This window comes from Thamnophis sirtalis, unplaced genomic scaffold (genome assembly GCF_051295495.1).
Source record: "Thamnophis sirtalis isolate CommonGarterSnake01/CBP01778 unplaced genomic scaffold, rThaSir2_p1.2 scaffold_4, whole genome shotgun sequence".
In the NCBI taxonomy this organism is placed as follows: domain Eukaryota; kingdom Metazoa; phylum Chordata; class Lepidosauria; order Squamata; family Natricidae; genus Thamnophis; species Thamnophis sirtalis.
In genome coordinates, this window is record NW_028261384.1 from 118,675,514 (window position 1) to 118,693,020 (window position 17,507).

General features: G+C 41.5%; 1 protein-coding gene across 1 annotated transcript in view; it reads left to right on the forward strand.

The window, feature by feature from the left end:
- GRIN2D (glutamate ionotropic receptor NMDA type subunit 2D) overlaps positions 1–17,507 on the forward strand; it is a 63,341-nt gene that overhangs the window by 26,398 nt on the left and 19,436 nt on the right. Inside the window, exons 2-11 of the mRNA XM_014052472.2 lie at positions 282–703; positions 1,290–1,882; positions 3,197–3,311; positions 4,002–4,198; positions 4,995–5,148; positions 5,932–6,085; positions 6,879–7,004; positions 7,399–7,628; positions 13,336–13,496; positions 17,285–17,472. Of these exons, the coding sequence (XP_013907947.1) occupies positions 305–703; positions 1,290–1,882; positions 3,197–3,311; positions 4,002–4,198; positions 4,995–5,148; positions 5,932–6,085; positions 6,879–7,004; positions 7,399–7,628; positions 13,336–13,496; positions 17,285–17,472 (2,317 nt within the window). The 5' untranslated portion in view covers positions 282–304. The remainder of the gene's footprint in view (positions 1–281; positions 704–1,289; positions 1,883–3,196; positions 3,312–4,001; positions 4,199–4,994; positions 5,149–5,931; positions 6,086–6,878; positions 7,005–7,398; positions 7,629–13,335; positions 13,497–17,284; positions 17,473–17,507) is intronic.

Genomic DNA, 17,507 nt, shown 5'->3' on the forward strand with positions numbered 1-17,507 from the left:
TACATCCTATTCTTATGCATGCCAGTGCTGTGTGTGAGGTAATTTAAGGTGGTTCTGACAAGTGTCGTCGGCATCTTCATATCCGGTCACATGGGCGGCAAGCCACTCCCATCCGGTCACTTGGGTGGCAAGCCACTCCCACAAAGGAGGCCACACCTACAGAGTAGGTTCAAACAATTTTTGAAACCCACCACTGGTTCTGAGGTAACAGTTGGCCTTGTGTCCTCTTCGATCTTTTTCTTCTCATTCTCTAGTCTCTTTCTTCTTCCAACCTACTACAGGGGGAACATAGAGGTCCTGCGAGATGAGCCTGCCCCTGGGCACCCCCGCTGCTAGGATGCTCTTTGTTATGGCTCTGGCCTGCGCCAGCCCTTTTCTGGACTTACGGCGACGAACCATCAACATTCCCATTATTTTCAGTGGCTCAACCTACACACCAGAAAGTGCCCGGTTCTCACCTGAGGATTTTCGCAATTTCTCCATGGAGATCAACCCCATCCCTGTCGTTCTGAATGACACCAATCCTCGTAGCCTAATTGTACGGCTCTGTGATGTCCTCTCCTCCTTGCATATCCATGGAGTCGTTTTTGAGGATGATACGAGAACAGAGGATGTCGCCCAGATCCTGGACTTCATCTCAGCACAGACCTCAGTTCCAATCATTGGCATCAATGGAGGATCAGCCATTGTTCTTACTCCCAAGGTAACATAACTTCCTGGGCTTATTCTGCTACCTGAATATACACGGAAGCTCGGTCACTTAACAGAGATCTGCTTAATCAATATGCAAACAATTCGGAAAAAGGGCCCTTAAGAGATAATTTAACTGTTAGCTGTACAGAAATGTGTATACAAGGGAGAGGGGATATGAGATTAGAAATAATAGCAGAACTGAAAAAATCAATATTAACCAAGGTATAATAGAATTATACTACATATTCATTTTCAGTTACAGGTAGGACTTAGTAGATCTAACAGGATGGTCTAATTCTGTTCATAAAGACTTTGGGAATTATTTTTGTAAAAGACAAGTTGCTGGGGAGAGCTGGGTTGAAAGCAGAACTTAAAACTGAAACCTTTATCTCCTAAATCGAAAGCATTTGGAAAGTTGTATGCTTTATTTGAATCTGGGTGGAAAATGAGTGGAAAGCTCATTTTAAGATTTTAAGCTGCCCAGAGTTTCCCTGTGATAAGGTGGGCAGCCAATACAAATTTATAAATAAATAAATAAATATATAAAACCGTTCCTGCTTTTCAGCCTGATCACTTTTGTCCTTTCTAAAATCCAGGAGAAAGGCTCAACATTCCTGCAGCTTGGTTCCTCAACCAAACAACAGTTGCAAGTGATGTTTGAGGTCCTGGAACAATATGACTGGACAGCATTTGCCGTCATTACTACCCTGTTTCCTGGCTATGAAGATTTTGTAGATTACATTGAGGTCCTGACCGACAGCAGCTTCATTGGTTGGGAGCGCCGCAGCACTGTGACCCTTAACCTCACTGATGACCCAGATGGAGCCCGCCTGAAGCGCCAGCTCCGAGAAATAAATGCCCGTATTTGCCTTCTCTACTGTTCCCGTGAAGAAGCAGAAAGCATCTTTCGTGCCGCTCGTGAAGTCAAACTTACTGGCCCTGGGTATATTTGGTTCATGGCAGGCGCCAACTTTGGTAGAACTGCCTACCTGCCTGAGGAACTGCCCGAGGGTCTCTTCATGGTGCTTTCAGCAGGATGGAAAGATGACCTTTACCACAGAGTACAAAACGGTGTGGCCATCATTGCCAAAGGCGCCGAGGCCCTCTTCCAAGTCTATGGCTCAATTCCAAAATTCAACAGTGACTGCCGGGCACCCAATCTCACCCAATTCAACGAGAATCTACATCGGTTAGCAGGGAAAGAGGCTGGGAGGGGGGGTTCTTGGTGGGAGGGTGGTGCAACCAAGAGGAATCTACTGTTCCCTTCCATGAACAACTCTGACCTGTTCCCACCCTGTGCCTTTTTCTCCGCTTCCATTCTTTTCTTGATTTGCACCCCATTCCACCCATTTAATTCCACAATCTGATGCCTCCCAGATGTGTTGGATACAGTTTTCGCTTTCCCAGCTGGCATAAAATTGTGTTGTATCCAAGACAATTGGAAAAGGATCATCTCAAGCAATAAAAAGTCTTGCATCATGCATACATTTACATAGGGCATAAACTTAAATGGACCACAGTTGTATCTAATCACCTGGAGTCTTAACTCTGTTCCTCTGTTATGTCTTTGAGCATAATCATGCTTCACTTCCTCCTTGGCACTATAACCCTGCTTCCATTATGGTATTCAAAACTGTATTTTTACTTTCAGAACCAGCACTCTGGTATTCCTCCTTCTTGTAGTCCCCAGAATAAGGGATGTCAAAGTGGCTTTGGTTGCTTGATTACAAGCATTGCTTGATTACTGCCATTCTGATTTAAGCTAAGATACAGGATAAGGTCAGGACCACCTTCCTTCTTCTCTGGTCTGATTTGCTCCTCTGGACCCTTCTTTAATTCACATTATTTTTACTTTAAGATATTCAAATACAGAAGAAATGCACCACTGGAGAAAAGATAGGAAGAAGCTTGAACAGTACATGTTTTTCTCGTTGGCCAATAATAAGGGAATAGAAAGTGGAAAATAGATGCAAAACCTGGACAAGAAGATGATTTATGTGGTCTATAATGCGTGTCACATTTACAAATCAAGACAAAACCATTTGACCAATAGGTGGAACGGATGGAAGGAAGGTGTAAGAGGGATTAGCAATGGCACAGAAAGTTGGATGCTAATATTCTTTCATATTGTTTCTAAAGTGGGTAGAGAACATCCTACTTTATTAGTGGGAAAAGTTGCTAATATTTAGCTGAAGGGGGGCAAAAATTAGTTTTTCTGCGGAGGTCAGGGAATAGGTCTGTTTCTTTTCACTCTCTAATTTTACCTATTCCACTTCGTATTTGCAAACCGAATTCCTCCCACATGTCATCCATCTCTACCCAAAATTGGCTCCCCCCTCCTTCTTGGTTTCTTTTAAAAGCCTAGTCCACATCTTCCCAAATATTCTTTCTCAGACATTGGATAAAGGTTTTTGGGGTCAGGCCTGGGGACATGAGTGAAAGTGGGGATTAAAAACACAGATTGGGGTTGTCCGAAGAGCTTCTCTTCTGTCTTTTCATGCAGATATTTCATGAATGTCACATGGGGTGACAAGGACTTCTCCTTTAATGAGGACGGCTACCTGATCAATCCTTCTTTGGCTGTGATATCACTTAGCAAACATCGGACTTGGGAAGAGGTGAGTTTAAGGAGGGAGGGGGCAATGAGCTGTAGGTTGGCAAGAAAGATAGCTGGAGGAAGGTTTAGAAAAGAAGTAATATGGAGCGAAGGTGACTTTCTGGAAAACAGGATATATGTGAATTTGGAGTTGCAGCAGGTTTCTGGAAGCTTCTGATTAGAAGCAGAGAGAGAGAGCTTTCCGGTCTCCATTCTGTCTCTGTCACATCTGATAGATAAGAGACCAAATAACTTTTAATTACATAAACAAGCTAAATCAAACCAGATTTTATAACCACTATGTGGCTTCTGGCCAATAGAAAAATGTAGTGGGCTAATGTATACAATCCCGACTCCAGCTTTGGAAATTGCTGAGGCTGGACATTGAGCCAAGCTAAATCACTGAATGATGCCAGAAGAAGACATGTTTTTGTCTACCCAATATTTTTACTTCTGCCCTAGTCAGGTGTTCCCAAAGGACATTAGTTAAAGGATGAGTGTGATTTTTAAGGGAAAGGAGTTGATGGGAAAATTCAAAACTTAATATTAGAAGCTGAATTTGGGAGCTCTTTCGAAATAAATGCCTTTCTGTTTTGATGGATTGAAACAATTCTTGTATGTTGAATGAATTTGGCACCGCTTTAGGGGTTTGGCAGGAAGACTATGAAGATTGGGGATGTATCTAATCTCTTCTCTTCGCCTTGGGAGGCAGGTGGGAAGGTGGGAGCGACGAATCCTGAGTATGTCACGATATAGGAAGTTCCTGCAACCCGTGGATGACAACAAGCACTTGATGGTGGCAACTTTGGAGGAAAGGCCCTTCGTAATTGTGGATGATATTGATCCTGCCACCAAGACTTGTATCCGTGACTCGGTGCCCTGCCATCACCCTCTCAACCACACTGACAGGTATTTTCAATATGCTTGAGAAGGTTCTCACAGGCATGGCAAATTATTCTTAGACTTTAATCCTGTTCTTCCTTAAAAATATCAGAGCACCTCATGAGGCTTATGTACATAATTCCAGTTAGATTCCACTTTTTTCCTAAGAAACTGGAATAGTACATGTTATTTTCTTTTCTAGCTCCATATTTTTGTCAGTTTTATTTATATCCTACTTTATTATTTGTATAAATAATTCTAGGCAGTAAACATACTACTACTTCTCCTGTATTCCTCACAACAACAACCCTATCAGTGGTGGGATTCAAAAACTTTTATTACCGATTCTGTGGGAATGGCTTGGTGGGCATGGCAGGGGAAGGTTACTGCAAAATCCCCATTTCCTCCCAATCATCTGGGACTCGGGAGGCAGAGAATAGATGGGGGGAGGAGCAGTCGGAGGTGGTATTTTCGGGTTCTCCAAATTACTCAAAATTTCTGCTACCAGTTCTCCAGAACTGGTCAGAACCTGCTGAATACCACCTTTGAACCCTATGAGATAGATTGGACTGATAGAGAGTGACTGGCCCAAAGACGTCCACCAGCTTTCATGCTAAGGCGGGACTAGAACTCACAGTGTCCTGGTGATTGGTCTAAAGTTACTCAGGTGGCTTCCCCCAAGTCCCAGCCAATGAAATTTATGACTGGCTGAGGAATTGAGTTCCACACTAACCATAATGCCACACTGGTTCTTATTTACTTTCTGTGATGTTCCTAAATTACCTGCTGAGTTCCTTTTTCACTTTCCTTGCACTGCTCACAGCAATCAATTAAAGAAGAGATGTTGTAAGGGGTTTTGCATCGACATCTTGAAGCGTTTGGCGAAAACTCTGGGATTCACCTATGACCTCTACCTTGTCACCAATGGCAAACATGGGAAAAAAGTCAATGGCATGTGGAACGGCATGATTGGAGAGGTAATTGGAGAACTAGGGACTTTGATTTCCAAGCAAAATCTTAGAAATGCAGTTTATTCCTATTCCTGTTCTCAGCTCCTCCTGAACACTAGCCATTCTGTTCTTCTTGACTCTTAACTCCTTCTATATGGTAGCCCTCCACATCCATTTGTTTAGCATCCATTCAAACTTAAAATGGCACTGGAAAAGGTGAGTAATATTCCTATTTGGACTTACAACAATCACAGCATTCCTATGGTCACATGATTAAAATTGGGACGGTTGGCAACTGGCATGTTTACTGTGGCTGCAACATCCTGGGGTCGCGTGATCACCATTTGCGACCCCCTCAGCCAGCTTCCAACAAACAAACTCAGTGGTGGAAGCTGGATTTACTCCACAACCGCATAATTCACTTTAACAATTTCAGTGATTTGCTTTACAAGCATGGCAAAAAATATGGTAAAAGTGGGTGTGACTCATTTAACCGCCTTGCATTAGCAACAGAAATTCAGATCGTAATCGGGGCCATAAGTCAAGGACTATCAATAGAGCTCTCTGGATACTTCATGAAAGAAAGGGACTGCCTTAACAGTTCATTGACAGTGATTGCTCATCTAATCTTCAGCACAGCTTATGGGAAAGCTGCCCCTGCCCCTTAAAACTATATATTCCTGCTTCTTAACATATTATGCCATAGACAGCATTAATCTTTTCATCTGGCTCACAAATCTCTGGATGTTTATTTGTCTCCTGCCTCAGAAAAACAAACCCACTCTCTCATCCTGTCTGTTTCTCCATCAGGTGTTTTACAAGCGAGCTGACATGGCAATTGGATCCCTGACCATCAATGCAGAAAGAGCTGAAGTCATAGATTTCTCTGTGCCCTTCGTCGAGACAGGCATCAGTGTCATGGTGTCCCGCAGCAATGGAACTGTTTCACCTTCTGCCTTCCTAGGTGAATGCTCAGGACGAGGTTTGAGGAAAGGAAAAAGCATTGGGGGGGGGGAGTGATGGACAAAGAGATGGTAGGTCACTCTTACTCCGAAAGATTACATTAGAATTAGACGTAAGACCCTTAAACTCCTCCATAGTAACATTCACTGATTTCAGAAACAAGGACTTAAGTCAGTCTCAGGGAAAGCACCAAAAGGCAAGAAAAAGAACAGTGGATGGGAACTAATCAAGGAGAGAAGCCACCTGGAATTAACAGTGAGGACAACTGGAACAGCTTGCCTTCAGAAATTGGGGGTGCTTCATCACTGGAGGTTTTTAAGAAGAGACTGGACAGCCACCTATCACAAATGGTATAGTGTTTTCCTCTTGAGCAGGGGTTGGACTAGAAGACTCCAAGGTCCTTTTGCGCTCTATTCTGATTGTTTGATTCATTAATTGATTGATTGATTGATTAACAGAATAACAAAAGTTGGGACCTTGGAGGTCTTCTAGTCCAACTTCCTGATCAAACGGGAGACTCTATGCCGTTTCAGACAAATGGTCATTCAGTCTCTTCTTAAAAACGTTCAATGTTAGAGCATCCACAACTTCTGGAGACCTGTCGCTCCACCGATTAATTGTTCTAACTAATGAGCTTGTGTCTTGAATTTTTTGTTACCCTCTTTAATTTGGTATCAGTAATCTGACTAGGAGGCTGGAAAATGAAGAGGTGATGTGAGCATCTTAATTCATGAAGGAAAGAGTTTTTTAAAAAAAAATAATTTGGGCACCGACCCCGTTTCCCTTTTCCACAGAGCCTTACAGCCCTGCTGTTTGGGTGATGATGTTCGTCATGTGCCTGACGGTCGTTGCAGTGACTGTCTTCATCTTCGAATATTTCAGCCCAGTGGGCTACAACCGCAGCCTCAGCAACAGCAAACGTGAGTATACCACGGTTTCAGGGAGAGACTGTGAAAAGAGCCAAGGTGGCGCAGTGGTTAAATGCAGCACTGCAGGCTACTGCTAGATCAGCAGGTCAGCGGTTCAAATCTCACCGGCTCAGGGTTGACTCAGCCTTCCATCCTTCCGAGGTGGGTAAAATGAGGACCCAGATTGTTGGGGGCAATATGCTGACTCTCTGTAAACCGCTTAGAGAGGCCTGAAAGGCCTATGAAGCGGTATATAAGTCCACTGCTATTGCTATTGCTATTGCTAAAATGTGGGCTCTCCCTAGAAGTCAAACAGTGCATGTTATTGGTTTTTAAGCTTTCCCAGATCAGGTTAGTTTTTGAAAGTTTTTTCCTCCTCCCATTCCCCCCCCCCTCTGCTTTCTAGGCACTGGAGGCTCCAAGTTCACCATTGGAAAATCAATCTGGTTGCTTTGGGCATTGGTGTTTAATAATTCTGTGCCTGTGGAGAACCCCAGAGGCACTACCAGCAAGATCATGGTGCTGATCTGGGCATTCTTTGCCGTCATCTTCCTTGCCAGCTACACAGCCAACCTGGCTGCCTTTATGATCCAGGAGGAGTACGTTGACACGGTGTCTGGGCTGAGTGACCAGAAGGTGAGAAGAAAGGGATGGGGGATTGGGTTCGTGAAGAAAAATATCTGCTTGGCCTTCAATCTCCAGACATATTTATAAACACAGTTGCACTGATTCCATTTCACCTACCTCATTTCTTGGCTTTTCCCCTCTCCTTCATCCTTAAAACTATTTTGTTTTTGTTAAAATAAAACAAGATACCAGTAACGAAACCTGACCTTCTGTCAGGTTAAATGGACTGAAAATTCTGTCATTTTTAAAACTGAGGTGAAAATGAATATTCCAGTGATTGAAAACTCCTTGTCTAGTCCATTGCTCTGATATTTGAGTAACTTAAACATCAGGGGAAAGTATGCTACTGGTACAGTTTAAGATTAAGAGTAGGGTTGCATCTTTGTTTTTCTTCACTGTCCATTTCCATCTAACATTTCCCGAAGAAACCAAGATTTTTTTTTTTTACATAGTCTGCTTACATTGTCTTAGATGTGAGCTCTGTGAATTGTCTTGCAAAGCAGCTTGCCTTCCAAGATAACCTTCCTTTGATTGAGCCATTCAGACTTTGCAAGGTTTATTTTAAATAGCGTTTAGAAGATGTACCTGGCTGTGATCAGGGCAGCTCGGAAAAGGGAAAACTTGCTCTGTATTCTAAAGAGTGGCTCAGGAAATGTCAGTCAAAGAGAAGATGGAGTTATCTTGAATAAGACAGGGAGGCAGGGACCTCTATAGATTTTTGTTTCCCATTGCAAAACGCCAGAAAGTTATGAAGTCCATGATTGTTGGAGAACTATTTGTAAAGACCTTGATGATATTGAATTTCAGGCCTCCTCTGTAGAAAGCAAATGTGTTCATCATATTATAGTTTGAACTACCCAGCATGTGCTGCCTTGAATTCAGTAATCTTTCCTTTGGAGAATCAGAAGAAGCCCTGACGTCATGGCTATCTGAAAAACAGAAGAACTCCAGTGCTACATCTGCCAAAAATCCAACATGGTTTTGCATTTTAAAAATATTATACCCTCCTGCCTGTCTCATGACAGCTCATCCTCAGCTGACAACCAGCTAAACAATGCAGTCATTTTATGGCATCTTGCTTAGCAATGGCAGTTTTAACACCTCCTGCTGTTGTTAAGCAAGTTCCATGCTATCATTAAGTGAGGAAGTCACATGGTCACTATTTGTGATCTCCTGCCAGCTTCCCCATTGACTTTGCTTGTAGGAAATTAACAAAGGAGTCTCAAGAGGCAACTAGGTGATCAATGTAGGGATGCTATAAGAGCTGAAACATCTAGGACCAATCATAAGTACCACTCATTCATTCGTTAGAATGGCCATTGAACAAGTGGTTGTTAAGTGCTTCTAATTTCAAACATAGAGATTATATTTTGCAGTGTGACAGACAGAGAGAGGTTACATGGATATAACAATAAAAATGTATTAAATTTGTATGCAGCTTGATTGGAATGACACTAATTGGCTCAAATAAACAAAGAAATTACTATAAAAAATTAAAAATGGCAAATCTGACACTCTGAATGGAAGGAAGCAAGGGGTCTCGCTTCCCATGTTTGTTTATTAAAGTGTAAATTACCTAAAACAGGTGTATTTCTCAACCTGATACCTTCAAATGCTTTAGACTTCAACTCCCATCCTTCCTTCCGGCATGGGAACTGAATGCCAGTACCTTTGGAGCATACCAAGTTATGGGAGATGGACAAGCTGTTGGACTCATTTGTCACATTTAGAAGCTCCACAGGGCCCTCCACCGGAAGCCTTGTTGGTACCCAGCATGTATTGGATGTATTTATAAACCGGGACGTGGCTGATTATTGCCTGGTAATTAGCCCCTGACGAACAACCACAGCTGTGGGAAGGAGGGGGCCACGCAAATCGGACCAGCTGTGGCATGGCAGCCCGGCTCCCATTGAATCCCTTTCGTTAAGAGCTAACAAGCTGGGGTGTAATTAATAGGCATAATTAATGTCCAACAAGAAACGCAATCTCAGATAAATATTAAACAGCTCCGTTTAACAAATTCACACTGGGTGGGGAGGGAGGGAAAGTTGGTAATTGGAAGCAGAGAAAGGAAAGTTTTGCAAAATGTGCTTGAAATGGGCATTGCTGGATAGATTTCATACTCTGAATTAAGCCACATGGAGCTGGTGGCTTTCTGCCTTGGCAGGCGTATCTGGGACTGCAGATTTAGTGGTGTAAAATTCCACAGCGGAGGCCTGTTAATGTCTTACAACACTACAGCGAGGAATCTTTCAGTAGCAGCGAGAAACAAACAGATAAAATTAGAGATGCTAGCTTTGAAGGGGCAGCATTGCTCTTCTGGAGCTTGCTGTGGTGAAAGACTTCGGATTTTGTTCTTTTCTGGCCATGGGCAACCTGAGGTCTCGATCCACTGGCCTCATTTCAAAGCCCCCAGCAAGCTTTCGGCTCAGCGTGTGATCAGGAGAAACATGCTCCTCTCCAGAAGTGAAAGGCAGAGGTGGCTGGGGCAATAAAACAAGGAAAAGCGGGAAATACTTGCTTTCCCCCTCCCTTTGGCTCCAGCCCCACTATTTGCTGGTCTGTGACCCTGCCACATGTGGCTCTTGCAGGATAAAACTTCTCCAGCATTACTGCCTGTTAAAACAGAAACCTTGCCTTTGTTTCTCTGGCAAAGCTGTGCAGTTCATAAAACCTAACAAGCCAGTTTATCTCCAAGGTATCACAAGCCTCTTCACTTTCTAAGTCACAAACATTTCTTCATCTCTTCATCCTGCCATCTTCTGCCACACATAGCCACCTCCATTGGTCCTTTCTCTATTCCTCCCCTCCCCCGTGTCCCTTGATTATATCCACAGCTCTGTATAAAACTCCAGATAATCTGCGCCTGTCTCCTATACTCCTTTCCAGCTTTCTCTGGAGACGTTTCTCCCTCTAATGCAAGGGGGAGGAACCAGGCCCTTTTATGACTTGTGGACTTTGACTCCCAGAATTCCTGAGCCAGCATGGCTGATTCAGGAATTCTGGGTGTTGAAGTCCATAAGGGCCATGGTTCCCCACCTGTGTTCTAATGGCTCCTCAGCCATTTGTCACCAAGTAGCCTTTTTCCACAGATCCTCATTTAGCGGAATCAATCCCTTCAGAATGTGGATGCTCTGACTTTCGTCCCTGAGTAGGGATGGGTTTTAAATGGCCGCTACTTATCTGTGCCATGCTGAAGAAGGGTCCGAGGGCCCCCCCAGAACAGCAGTCTGTTATAGGCAACAAATTTGATGAGGCTTGAAACGTGACAAGGATGTTTTTCTCTACGGCTTTCTGAAGTCCCCTCTTAGAAGAGAACAAACAGGCCGTCCCTGCCCTTGATCCTTCTAAATGTGTCCCGGTCTATTTCCGTATTGCTGATCTCTGTGCACCTTCTCTGTCAACAATCATTTTTTGACAACTGCTGAATCCTTTTGTATCCAGAATTATCTTTCCATGGCGCCCATCTATTTCTGAGGCCATTGGAGACCTCGCTTCCATAGACCCATCCCCTGCTTGCAGTTGGCTTTCTAAATTATTTGCTCTCCTTTTGCACAAAAGACAAAGTTAACTGTTCACCCCAGAGTTTAAATATAGATATATAAGTGTTTTGAGTTTAAATGCATGTATGTATGCATCTTGAGTTTTTATATATATATGCATGTATGTTGAGTTTAAATGTATGTATGTATAATATATAGAATGCATCTTGTTTAAATATATGTATGTTGAATTTAGATCTATACATGTATAGTATGTATGTTATCATTTAAATGTATGTATTATGTATGTATGTATGTATGCATGCATGCATGCATGCATGTACACTATGCAAATAGAACAATGTTAAAAAGTTACAATATTTATATAGTTACTTACCAAAACATCTAAATTATATTAAAGTAACCAAAATATCTTTACAATCCCCAAGGCATGTCACAACTTTTGAGTGCCTCTAATGTTTGGAAATTGAACGTTGAAAACTTTGGCACAGACTAGGCTATGCATGTATGCATGTATCTTGAGTTTAAATGCATGTATGTATCAAGTTTAAATCTATGCATGCATTGATGTTTAATTTAAATTTATGCATATATTGTGTGTGTATGTGTATATATATATATATATATATATATACTTAAAGTCACAACCCCTGGTATGCCCAAGTATTGCCCTGGTATTTATTTATCAGCACAAATAAAAAAACAAACAAACAAACAAACAAACAAACAAACATACATACATACATACATACATACATACATACATACATACATACATATATATATATATATATATATATGTATGTATCTTGAGTTTAAATGCATGTATGTATCAAGTTTAAATCTATGCATGCATTGATGTTCAGTTTAAACGTATGCATATATATATAGATATATCTATATATCTATATCTTGAGTTTAAATGCATATATCCAGGTATGTATGGAGATTAGAGAGAGAATCAGCCTCGAAAAGCTTTACATAATTTTTTTGCAGCCTCAGTCTACCTCCAGAATTCCGGATCTCTCTAGGCTTTTCCGAGATACCACTTTCATAAGTGTTCTTACCTTGTAAGCACCCAAATTTAAACATGGTAATTGATTACAACCTGTAGGGTTAATAACCAGTTGTGCTGCATGAAACTGACATGGAGAGCCATTATGAAATACAAGGTAGATTCAAAAAATAATATTTAGAGCAGTGAAATGCAATCAACAGTGTTTACCTTTCTTTCTTCCCAACTGTTACTATGTGACTTGCAGTTGTGCCTACAGTATACGGCTGTTTTTTTCTGCTAAGGGGATACAAAAGCTTATTTGGCCTCATGTTCTTGACTCTGAAAGCCTCTTTCCCAAAGCTGTTTTTAATTACAAAATGATATTGGAGCTCAGTTATACCTGCTTATATGTGACAAGTGAGGAGCCCCTGAGACTTATTCTCAGATATGCTTTCAAGAAATACTAACATCATTCACCTGGATTGCCAGAAAAATTAAAAGGAGAAATTCTATGACTATATCCTTGTCCTATATCCTATGTATATATATTATATATATTTAGGTATGTGTGTGTGTGTATACATATACATACACATATACATACATACATACATACATACATACACACACACACACACACACACACACACACACACACACACACACATCAGAGCTGGGTTGCTCTCAGTTCGGCCTGGATCGGGCGAACCGGTAGTAGCGGTGGCAGGAGGCTCCACCCACCCACCTGGATGCTTTTGCGCATGCGCAGAAGTGTCACACGCAAGCGCATGTTCATGCCTGAGCAAACCAATAGTAAACATATTGGAAACCCACCACTGATACACATATATAAATGTATGTAAATATGTATGTTGTGTGTGTGTGTACAGACACAGATATATATTACAATTAAGATTAATAAAACTTTAAAAAAATCAGTCCAGCAATGAGGTGTCCTCCTAACCATCCATCTGCTAGCCAGCCAGCTCTAGATTTACCTGACCCTTGATACAGCAGGAATCTCCTGATATCTAGAAATCCTAATGTTGGATATGATTTCTATTGCAACCAGGGCTAGCCAAACATCATGTATTTCACTCAGCCAAAACAGAAGCTTCCAATCCTCTCTGATAGGATTAGTCTCTTATTTCCTGAGTGTGTTTCCATTTCTAAGGATGAGCTGGCAATGCCTGTTTCATTTGTCTACTCTCCACAGTTTCAGAGACCCCAGCACCATTATCCTCCTTTGAGATTTGGCACAGTTCCTAATGGTAGCACCGAAAAAAATATTCGGAACAACTATGGAGAAATGCACGAATATATGGGGAAGTACAACCAGCGCAGTGTGGAAGATGCACTTCAAAATCTGCAGACAGGGTAAGTAAAGGGGGAATGGCAGGAAAGACCAGTATAACATTGGGAGAACAGAGTAGGGAAGGAAGACAAGATTGTTGTTGTCCCCCGCCCCCATGTCTTCATTTAGCCACCCCAATTTTAATACTGTCTCCTGTGATCTAGAGCAGTGTTTTTCAACCTTTTTTGTGCAAAGGCACACTTTTTTCATGAAAAAAATCACGAGGCACACCACCATTAGAAAATGTTAAAAAAATTTAACTCTGTGCCTATATTGACTATATATAAAGTAATTTTCCCACGGCACACCTTACACTATGTCACGGCACACTAGTGTGCCACGGCACAGTGGTTGAAAAACACTGATCTAGAGTAGATGGTCTTTGGTCACTCACATTCCAGCTGGTGTTGTCAGGTACAAAGAATCATATTGATCATGCCTATTCATAAGAATCTAGTCAACTAATATTCAGTACTAAATTGCCACCAGATAAGAGTTAATGGAATTCAAGAGGGGATGGATTTAGACTTTGTAAGAACTTAAGGACTCCAGGCTAATTGTTCACTTGACTCCTCCTCCAGAGTCTGCCTGTTCTTCTCCTACAGGTGTAACATCTGAAGATCTTACCAGCAAACACATTCCAGCAGGTTTTAGATGTTTCTCACATTCTCTCTACTAGCTGGCTGCATTTGGAGTGCAGTCCTCAAACCCTGAAAAAGGGGCCGTGTTTCCCCCCTGCCTATGCAACACACAGCTGCAAAAGGGATATTAATTGCTGTGGCGATTACAGTGTGACATTTGATTAAGCAAGTGTCATGGGTGGCTGTTGGATGTGGCTGGTGACATGACTGACTCTCACACCCATATTATTTTGTGACCTTGTAACACAAGTTTGTTAATTAGTTTTTATTAAATAAATCTTAGTCAAGTTAATAACGTGAGTTTTGGTCAATTAATCAGTGAGTCGGTTGAAAGACTCCTAAGAAAAAGGAGCTCTAAAGGTGTGTGTGTGTGTGTGTGTGTGTGTGTGTGTGTGTATACACACATACAAATGCACACACATACATATATACATAATTTTCAGAACATACACAATTGGGATAGAGAAAACAACTTCTTAGATGTGTTCCTCCCATGCAAGAGGACTGTCTCTTCAAGGATTTGTACTACTTAAAAACTAAAAATGTTAAAACCTGCTGGTTTATTTATTTATTAGATTTTTATCTTGGCTTTATTGCTTTATAAGTAACTCAGGGTGGTGAACATATAAAGTATCCCTTCCGCCTCCTATTTTCTCCACAACTGTGTGGCGAGTTGGGCTGAGACAGAGTGACTGCTTTAAAGGAACCTAGTTGGCTTTCATGCCTAAAGCGGGATTAGAATTTATAGTCTCCTGTTGATTGGCCTGAAATCACCCAGTCGACTTTCATGCCTAAAGTGGGACTAGAATTTATAATCTTCTAGTTTTTAGCCCTGTACCAGGAGTAGATTCCAGCAGTCACTATTGCCAGTTTGCTGGTGGATGCTTCATACACGCTTGATACCCGCTGCACGCACATGCGCACTGTAATAAAAATTGTTCTGCGCAAGCGCAGAAGCAAAAAACAAGATGGTGACACCTACAGCGCCACCGGGAGAACCAATTCGAGGGCATGGCAGGCCTGGGTCATTGGCGGTTCTAACAACCTAGGCCGTCAAACCACTACTGATTCAGCCAAACTGGTCCAAATCGGTAGGAACTCACCACTGCCCTGTACCTTCCATTTTTATCAATGGTAAATGGTTATTTGGGGACAATCAAAATATTCTGAATCCTTTCAGTTCAACCAGGTGTCTCCACAAATCTTCTCAATGCAGTACATAGGAGTAAGTCTGTATTTATGGTTAAAGAAATAAATAACTTTCTTGAGTCTTGCCATGAATACATGTTAGTCCAACAGTGTCTACTATTAAACAGGCTTCCTACTGTTTGTCACAACAGCACTTTCTGTGAATATCTATGAATTCTGGCTGATTTCTTTTGGAAAGAAACTCAATAAAATGAGCCCCACCCCATGTGGTACCCATTGTTAAAGGAATTGTGCAGCATTATGCTTTTAGTAAAACTGCTACGGGGGGCTTATATCTGAATTTTTCATGTGTGAACATTTTGCAACTTAAATATTATTTTCCACAATACAAGAGGGATTATAGCTCAGTCAGCCTCCTTTGAGCAGACATATGGGTAGGGTCTTCATTGCTATTGGAACAGCTGTCAAGCCTGCTATCAATTTAAAAAGCCAACTGGCTGGGTTATTATAAATATATGATTTACTATTTAATCCTATATACCAAGATCACATTCATATATGCTGCTAATTAAGATAGATTAACAGCTACGACATGATTCTGTAGAAAATTATGAAACTCACACACACACACACACATTAGCTTTGCTAGTTTAGTTAAATGTGAATCTTATCTTGAAGGAAATTTGTTATATTTTATTATTTGTATTGCTTTTTAAATTCCTGCAGACTTTTTTTTGATTCTGTATGCAGTCCAGTAGTATTTCTACCCTCCACTCCCAACTTTAAATCCAGAGCTGGTTCCAGGCATGGTGATGTTGCTGTGATGTGCAAAAATATTGTAGAACAGTGTTTCTAACCTTAGCAATTTTAAGATGTGTGGACTTTAGTTCCTAGAATAAATTACTCTTCTCATTTCTGGTTGAGGTATTCTGGGAGTTGAACACATCTTAAAATGGCTAAGATTGGTCTCTTTAGAAGGAAGCAGAACTGTAGGCATCTCTCCAGCCCGGCCCTCCAAAAAGTTAATTGTAATAAGAACATCAGGATATTATGCATATAAGGAATTAGAAGTGGCAATATTGTACAACTAAAATATTTAAGAGGAGATGAAAAGATAGAGGAGTATTTATATATATATACATCGGTGAATGAATCAAATTGGGGGAGTAATGAAGAACAAGGTGGAGGACAGGATTTATTCTAACAATAAATAACTTTTTTTTCGTATTGGCTTATGATTTGTATGCCTAGTGCTTTAAATCTCTGCCTGTGTTTTTTTTAGCTGTTTTACCGATATTAATCAGTCATAAAGAGCCAGTTTAGTGGTTAAGGCACCAGGCTAGAAAGTGGAAGGCCTGGACTTTTAGTTCCGCCTTAAACACGAAAGCCAGCTGGATAATTTTGGACCAGTCACTCACTCTCAGCTGAACCACCTCATATTGTTATTGTGAGAAAAATAGGAGGAGGAAAGTGTGTTGCAGACATTTCATTACCCAACTATGTAACATTATCAGTGCTACGTGCATCATGAGAGCTACCCTGTTTCCCCGAAAATAAGACCTCCCTTGATAATAAGCCCAATCTGGCTTTTGAGCTCATGAACTAAAACAAGCCCTCTCCCCAAAATAATCCCCCCTCAAAAATATTGCAACACAGCAGCAGTCATGAGGTGACCGCGCTCGCCGTCTCCTGTACCTCAAAAATAATAAGACTGCCCTGAAAATAAGGCCAAGTGCTTGGAAACACGGTAACAGTGATGATGTTACCTAGATGGGTAATGATACATCTGTAAGGAAATAAGCAAGCTCTGAGAGCATCAAGAGGAGCACAGTTCAACCCTGAGCCATAAATATTATCTTCTATTAAAAACAGGGGTCCGATTTATTTGGAACAAATACTTAGATTGGTTTCAAAAGAGAGAAACTGAATGTGCAGTTCTTTATAGCCCATCTTCCCTGAGGTGCACCTTCTCAGTGTTCTTCTCAACTCATCTCAGTCTGCCTTTCCCCCCCTGTCTGCAGGAAACTGGATGCTTTTATTTATGATGCAGCTGTCCTCAACTATATGGCCCGCAAGGAAGAAGGTTGTAAGCTTGTCACCATTGGAAGTGGGAAGGTCTTTGCCACGACAGGCTATGGCATTGCCCTGCAAAAGGGATCCAAATGGAAACGGCCCATTGACCTGGCCCTGCTTCAGTTTCTCAGCGATGGTAAGACTTCATGGATCAGGTCCAGGTTCTAATGG